This window comes from Manis pentadactyla, chromosome 5 (genome assembly GCF_030020395.1).
Source record: "Manis pentadactyla isolate mManPen7 chromosome 5, mManPen7.hap1, whole genome shotgun sequence".
Lineage (NCBI taxonomy): Eukaryota > Metazoa > Chordata > Mammalia > Pholidota > Manidae > Manis > Manis pentadactyla.
The window spans coordinates 105265690-105274105 of NC_080023.1; the positions used below are offsets into that span (position 1 = coordinate 105265690).

At 38.6% G+C, this 8416-nt stretch overlaps 1 protein-coding gene across 2 annotated transcripts in view; it reads left to right on the top strand.

Annotated features, from left to right (window-relative positions):
* LOC130683838 (neurotrypsin-like) overlaps window positions 1-7473 on the top strand; it is a 38683-nt gene extending 31210 nt beyond the window's left edge. Inside the window, exons 3-4 of one of the 2 annotated variants that reach the window (XR_008997845.1) lie at window positions 223-911; window positions 4557-7473. Coding sequence is in view for 1 of the 2 variants with exons in the window: in XM_057502590.1 (XP_057358573.1) it covers window positions 223-238 (16 nt within the window). In the remaining variant the exon portion in view is untranslated. Of the gene's footprint in view, window positions 1-222; window positions 3644-4556 lie in introns of those variants that run through there. The other variant, XM_057502590.1, reaches the window with a different exon arrangement.
* Window positions 7474-8416: the final 943 nt, after the last annotated feature.

Sequence of the window (8416 nt, forward strand, 5' to 3'; positions counted from 1 at the left end):
CTTGAAGTTTTCATTGTGTTTTAAGCTGGTGAACACATATTTTGCTGTTTTACCACTTTGTATGGATGTATTGTAAAATTTTAGATTTTCCTTTATTTGTAAATTAAATGATAAAATGACTCAAAGGATTTTATAAGTATACTTCTATTTATATTTAGAGTAAATTGCATGGTGTACAGTAAATGATTAATAGCTTTGCTTTCTGCTTTATTATTCCTACAGAAATTTCAGGAAATAGCCCTGTGTCTCCTAATACTCAGGATAAGTCAGTAGGTCAATCTCCTCTGAGATCTCCCTTGAAACGACAAGCCTCTGTATGTTCCACTCGACTTGGAAGTACCAAGAGCCTTACTGCTGCTTTGTACGGGGACAAGCAGCCTGTTACAGTTTGAGTCCAGTTCAGTAGTGATGTCTCTTGAACTGATGAGAACGTACTAGATTCACCAAAGCAGAGAAGAAGTTTTGGTTCATCCCCATACACACCATCAGCAGACTCTAATTCCTTTCATCAATATCGATCAATGGATTCCAGCATGTCAATGGCTGATAGCAAAGCCTACTTTTCTGCAGCTGAAGAATTTGAACCCATAAGCAGTGATGAAGGCCCTGGAACTTACCCAGGTAGAAAAAAGAAGAAGAAACAAACCCAGCAGGTTGACTACAGTAGGGGTTCCATATATCGCAGTGTTGAAGGACCACTTACTGGCCACGGAGAAAGCATTCAGGATCCCCGAACTCTGCCGTTCAAAACACATCCTTCCCAGGCTTCATTTGTTTCTGCGTTAGGTGGAGAAGATAAAGTTACAGAGCAGTTGTATATTATAGAAGTTGAGAAGACAGTAGAGAGTGAACCCATTACTTCTCAACAACCTGTGATGAATTGTTTTCAGACTTACCTTACTCAGTTCCAGGTAATTAATTGGTTAGTGAAGCACCCAGCCAACAAAAGAACCTCCAAGTCCTCATTGCACTGTCCCCTTGATCTGGACACACCAACCAGTGAAGAAAATTCGTCATCATTTGAACAGCTTTCTGTTCCAACATTTAACGTATAAACTAAATTATTAGTTTCCACTAATATTTCTTTAGAAAAATAGATTTTTAAGATACTTCAAAATTACTTTCTCAGTCATTTTAGCTATCTTTCTGACAGAGAATTTCTGAAGTCATGGCTTCATGTAGGACAGTAAGTCACAGGATTATTGATGAATATTATAAGTTTAGGCATATCAAATTGAGAAATGGTTTCAGACTGATTGTCACATGTTAATGTATAGCCTGTGAATATTATACTATAAGATTAGGATCAAGTTTTGATCTACAATGTTTTTTTACATTATTAATCTGATTATTAGCTATTCTCTTCATGTTTCAGAAAGTCAATGTAAGACTAGTTCAATGAGTCAAATAATCATGATTTCTAAATTTAGTACTTTTGGAATTAATGAAATGATATTGCACAGCTGAATGTGATAACTAGAGAGGTTTATTGCAGGGCTGTTCTCATCAGCACTGTAGCCATTAGCTACATATGGCTATTTACATTTAAAATGATTTAAATGAAATACAATTAAAAATCCAGTTTTACAGCTGCAGTGGCACCTGCATTGAACAGCAAAAATACAGAACATTTATATCATCACAGAAAGTTCTAGCAGACAGCACTGTGCTAGAGACAGGGATAATTTATGTGAGTCCATTATATTCATAGATGACTTCCAAAGCTCTTTTGCTGGCATTTGTTTTTCATACCCTTCTCAAAGTGTTCTAATAACCTGGCTGACTTGAGTTTGCAGTCTTGCCTTCCCCTTGCTTTGGCTCTAGGAATGGCACCAACCATGGGGGAAAATTGCCTAAAGAAAACTAGAAGGAGAGCAAAAGCAAGAAGCATGATAATGCACAAATTGCACAGTTGGCTTTCAGCGGTTTAAGGAAGTTTTCTGTAAAACATACACCACAGATGAGACATTTAGTCTTACAGCTTTGGGTGAATAAAAATTTCCTGAAAGGAGGCATGACAGAACTACAGATTACTATGTGACTCATTGTGTGGGTGATTAGCCTAAAATCAAATATACAAATAGTAAAAGAAATCAGAAACAGTAACTATAAAAGGATATAGGTAAATTCCAAACCATTCAGTAGCAATGTCATCCAGCAGCTGAAGGGGCTGCAATGTTTCCCTTTCTGTAAGCTGCTTCCCCACTTACAGAAGTGGGGTTCCTGGTGCTTTCCTCCTTTCTGCAATCAGCCCTTCCAGGGGTCTCTTGCTGTCCAGGTTTCAAAGCACAACCACCAGCTCTTCTCTAGATAGCAGCCTCCTGCTTTGGACTTTTCCATCTGGGATTCCTTCCTCAAGCCTCATCTGACACAGTGACTGAGTGCACCACATGGGTCTCCAAGACAATGACTTAGTATCAGCTATTTAAATATTCCAGAAAAGTTCCTCTTTCCATTACAAACACATTCATTCCTAGCCTCTTGCTGACCCAGTTATGTAGGTCCTGGTAAGTAGATCTCTGATGATTACCATCTTCTCTTTTTCAAGTTGCATTTTTATCTGACTCATTTTCAAACACAATGTAAGAAATCATAGATTTGCAAAACTCACAAAGCCAAGCAGTGTTTAATCTTTGTCTTTTCAAAACACATTCTAGTTTTGGGAGGCATACTTTAGGAAACAGAAAAAGGAAACAATTTCTCACATGCTTCTAAATCTAGTTGAGACATTTTAAATAAAATATTTAGCCATTTAACCAAAAGTCTGACTTTTCATCACCAAGCTATTACTACTTACTATGAATTGTTCATCACTGTGTTGTGTAAGATGCATCAATTTCATCTTGAGTAGAATTAATGGAGAATATTTATAGGAGTATATCAGAAAGTCTTTGATCATTTTGGTGCCTTAGATTGAACCTAGCAAAAAATAAATATTAGAAAGTATAATTTCTAATGGTACCTTCTTAGGCTACTATGTCCAGTCACCTGATGGTCATCCACCTGGCATAAGACATGGGCAAGCCATGCTGGGCATGCTCCAAAGAAGAGCGTTAAGCCTCCAGGAGTTAATTTCTGGTGCATTTTTCTTTAATAGAAGGAGAGCCACAGTATTCTCTAGAGTTAAGACTTTCTGTTTGGTGGTGCAACCAAATGTGCTGGAGTGGGTTTATGCTGCTGCGTCAGGAGACTGGGTTGTGAGCATCTCTTCCTCATTCCGTGATGTCAGCCTGATAGCTTGGAATCACAATGTTAATTACATATAAATGACCTTGCTGGAATTATATAGTCTTATGTAGGTTAAAAGGAGAATTAAAAAATTATAATGAAAACTTAGGGGTAAGTACTAATACTAATGTACTTACACCACATTAGTTAGCAAACATTACAAAGCAGGACTCCTTTTTCTTAAAACCCTGGGAGACAGTTCTTCAACATTTACCAGCTCACCTCTGGTCCTAACCAGGTCTCTGAAATTTTTCTCCCTCTCATGTTCCCAAGGCAAATAAATCATTGGCTCTCTCTGTTAATCCCATTTATTTAATAATCTTTGTTTTAAAAGAGAATTTGAGATAATAGTGGCATTGTTAAACTGCAAATGTCAAGCATATAATATGTGCTCAATAAATATTTGTTGACTGTTGACTGTTGACTTTTAGATTGAAAGTGGGTCCTAAAACATGTAAGAATATGTATCTCAATTGCTATTGATATGTCTTGTCATCTGTCTTTCCATGTCACATATTTTGAATATAGCACTTATGTCATATTAGAGTTATTTGCTTACATACAAATGCCAAAAGTCCAGTGATTGAGACCAGCAGTAAAGTCCCTGAGTTCCATTATTTCCAATTCGCTTTCATGAAAATATGTTTAGAGGAGAAACTGAAAACTTACTTAATTTCTTTTCTCAATGATATATCACTTAAAATCGTTCTAGTGTTGACATCCATTTAAGGAAAAAATAGGGACTTAAACATTTTGAGCAAGCCTCTTTCCAATCATGCTATGATACTCAGCAAAGTCACCCTTTTCTAGTCCATAATTGAAACAAACAAAAAAATGAGCTCAGTAATAATCAATCCTCAGTCATTTAAGGATTAATGAAATAGTTTATGGAGCTGTTTATTATCTCCATTGTTACTTTTCTTTATTCTCTTTTTGCCTTCCTGCCATTGAATCTTTCCATTATTCATTACAACCCACCCTAGTGCATGATTGGGGAAATAAAGGGCTCTGAAATGCAAATCTTTTTTTACTGTTTGTTAGCAGTTCTCCAAAAAGTGCTGCAGCAGGAAGAGGTCAAAACAATTAACTGAAATGAAATCGGTTTGTATTTATAGGTTTCAAATATCCACTTAACATAAAGGTGGATCTACTTAACTTTGTACATGGCCAAGGGGCTAGAAACACTACTTTAAGTTGTTTAAAATGTTTAAAAATCTTGTATTTTCTCCACTCCTACAAAGAATATAAAACATCTTTTGGTTGGATAATAACCCCTCTTTTTACGACAAAGCCTTCATTTCTCACAATTTTGAAATGTATTTCCACAGAGGTACTATGTCACAATGAGCACATTTGAGCATGTTCCTTGGAACATAACCAGTGGAAGATAAACGAATGTTGGGCTTCAGCTGGAGCAGAGCCTTCCAAAGAAATAAAGTGACTAGTTACTCCTGAGAGGACTGGAATTTGCTGGACTGTTGGCCAAATGAATGTTGAGGAGATTGCCTCTGTGTGTCTGTGTACACGCTCAAATCTTGACTCTAGTTCTGATGAAAGAAGAAGGAAGATGAATGTAGGACCACCAACCTCAATACAGCAGGCACCAAGGATTGAAGAGAAGACATCGCTATTCGTGAATTCCTGCGTGGGTGTATGTGTGTGGTGGCAGGTGAGGGTGAGGCAAAGAGGAGGACAGCTAACTGCTGACACCACGGTCCCCGTTGACGCTAAGGTGATGAGGGGCCAAAGCCTCTCACAGACTTTTCCTGATTATTCCCACGCTGCCATGATGAAAACTTATGTCCTGGATGAGGTTTCAGGCAGTCTCACTCTAAGATCCCAGTCTTGTTCCCAATCTCAGAGGAAAAGCTCTCAGCTTCTCACTGTTCAGTATGATGTTGGCTGTGGGTTTATCATATATGGCCTTTATTATGTTGAGCTATTTGCCCTCTATACCCATTTTGCTGACAGTTTTTATCATGAATGGATGTTGAATTTTGTCAAATGCTGTTTCAGAATCTATGGAGATGATCATGTGGTTTTTGTCCTTATTGTTGATGCGGTGGATGATGTTGATGGATTTTCAAATGTTGTACCATCCTTGCACCCCTGGGATGAATCTCACTTGGTCATGGTGAGTGATCCTCTTGATGTAGTTTTGAAATCGGTTTGCTAATATTTTGTTGAGTATTTTTGCATCTACGTTCATCAGGGATATTGGTCTGTAGTTTTCTTTTTTGGTGGGGTCTTTGCCTGGTTTTGGTTTTAGGGTGATGTTGGCTTCATAGAATGAGTTTGGGAGTATTCCCTCCTCTTCTATGTTTTGGGAAACTTTAAGGAGAATGGGTGTTATGTCTTCTCTGTATGTTTGATAAAATTCTGAGGTAAATCCATCTGGCCTGGGGGTTTTGTTCTTGTGAAGTTTTTTGTTACCTATTCAATTTCATTGCTGGTAATTCATCTGTTTAGATTTTCTGTTTCTTTATGGGTCAGTCTTGGAAGGTTGTATTTTTCTAAGAAGTTGTCCATTTCTCCTAGGTTTTCCAGCTTGTTAGCATATAGGTTTTCATAGTATTCTCTAATAATTCTTTGTATTTCTGTGGGGTCCGTCGTGATTTTTCCTTTCTCGTTTCTAATTCTGTTGATGTGTGTTGACCCTCTTTTTCTCTTAATAAGTCTGGCTAGAGGCTTATCTATTTTGTTTATTTTCTCAAAGAAACCAGCTCTTGGTTTCATTGATTTTTTGCTATTGTTTTATTCTTCTCAATTTTATTTATTTCTTCTCTGATCTTTATTATGTCCCTCCGTCTGTTGACCTTAGGCCTCATTTGTTCTTCTTTTTCCAATTTCGATAATTGTGACATTACACTATTCATTTGGGATTGTTCTTCCTTCTTTAATATGCTTGGATTGCTATATACTATCCTCTTAAGACTGCTTTCGCTGTGTCCCACAGAAGTTGGGGCTTTGTGTTATTATTCTCATTTGTTTCCATATATTGCTGGATCTCCATTTTAATTTGGTGATTGATCCATTGATTATTTAGGAGCATGTTGTTAAGCCTCCAAGTGTTTGTGAGCCTTTTTGCTTTCTTTGTACAATTTATTTCTAGTTTTATACCTTTGTGGTCTGAAAAGTTGGTTGGTAGGATTTCAATCTTTTGGAATTTACTGAGGTTCTTTTTGTGGCCTAGTATGTGGTCTATTCTGGAGAAAGTTCCATGTGCACTTGAGAAGAATGTGTATCCTGTTGCTTTTGGATGTATAGTTCAATAGATGTCTATTAGGTCCATCTGTTCTAGCATGTTGTTCAGTGCCTCTGTGTCCTTACTTATTTTCTGTCTGGTGGATCTGTCCTTTGGGGTAAGTGGTGTGTTAAAGTCTCCCAAAATGAATGCATTGCATTCTATTTCCTCCTTTAATTCTGTTAGTATTTGTTTCACATATATTGGTGCTCCTGTATTGGGTGCATATATGTTTATAATGGTTATATCCTCTTGCTGGACTGAGCCCTTTATCATTATGTAATGTCCTTCTTTATCTCTTGTTACTTTCTTTATTTTGAGGTCTATTTTGTCTGATACTAGTATTGCAACACGTGCTTTTTTCTCTCTGTTGTTTGCATGAAACATCTTTCTCCAACCCTTGACTTTTAATCTGTGCATGTCTTTGGGTTTGAGGTGAGTCTCTTGTAAGCAGCATATAGATGGGTCTTGCTTTTTTATCCATTCTGTTACTCTGTGTCTTTTAATTGGTGCATTCAGTCCATTTACATTTAGGGTGATAATTGAAAGATATGTACTTATTGCCATTGCAGGCTTTAGATTTGTGGTTACCAAAGGTTCAAGGTTAGCTTGTTTACTACCTTACTGTCAGACCTCACTCACTTATTGAGCTGTTATAAACACAGTCTGATGATTATTTCTTTCCCTTCTTTTTCCTCCTCCTCCATTCTTCATATGTTGGGTGTTTTGTTCTGTGCTCTTTTTAGGAGTGCTCCCATCTAGAGCAGTCCCTCTAAGATACCCTGTAGAGGTGGTTTCTGGGAGGCAAATTCCCTCAACTTTTGCTTGTCTGGGAATTGTTTAGTCCCTCCTTCATATTTAAATGATAATCGTGCTGGATACAGTATCCTTGGTTCAAGGCCCTTCTGTTTCATTGCATTAAATATATCATGCCATTCTCTTCTGGCCTGTAATGTTTCTGTTGAGAAGTCTGATGATAGCCTGATGGGTTTTCCTTTGTAGGTGACCTTTTTACTCTCTCTGGCTGCCTTTAATACTCTGTCCCTGTCCTTGATCTTTGCCATTTTAATTATTATGTGTCTTGGTGTTGACGTCTTTGGATCCCATCTCTCGGGAGTTCTGTGTGCCTCCGTAGTCTGAGCAACTATTTACTCCCCCAGTTTGGGGAAGTTCTCAGCAATTATTTCTTCAAAGACACTTTCTATCCCTTTTTCTCTCTCTTCTTCCTCTGGTAACCCTATAATGTGGATATTGTTCCTTTTGGATTGGTCACACAGTCCTCTTAATATTGTTTCATTCCTGGAGATCCTTTTATCTCTCTCTGCATCAGCTTCTATGCATTCCTGTTCTCTGGTTTCTTTTCCGTCAATGGCCTCTTGCATCTTATCCAGTCTGCTTATAAATCCTTCCAGAGTTTGTTTCACTTCTGCAATCTCCCTCCAGACATCTGTGACCTCCCTCCGGATGTCTGTAATCTCCCTCCAGACTTCATCCCTTAGCTCTTGCATATTTCTCTGCAGCTCTGTCAGCATGTTTATGATTTTTATTTTGAATTCTTTTTCAGGGTGACTGGTTAGGTCTTTGCCTCTGCAGATCCTTTCTCAGGTGTAACTATCTTGGTCTGAACCAGATTTTTTTGCCTTTTCATGGTGATTGCAGTGGCTGTAGGCAGGTTGTGGGTGTGTCGTCTGGGAGAAGTAAGTCCTTTCCTGCTTGCTGGATGCCTTGTCCTTCTCCGCTGCCTGTGATGGCTACCTGCACTCCTGGAGCAGCCACCGTGTTAATCTCCTAAACTGCTGTGGGTGGGATGTCCGTCAGAGCATGCGGAGCCCTGCGGGGAGTGGCAGGCACGCCAGGTGCGCTCCTCTGTGCTAGCGGTGACCCTGCCGGGCAGCTGTGTCATAGCAGTGTCCTTTGGGTCTGCCCTGGGCGGCTGTGCGTTGG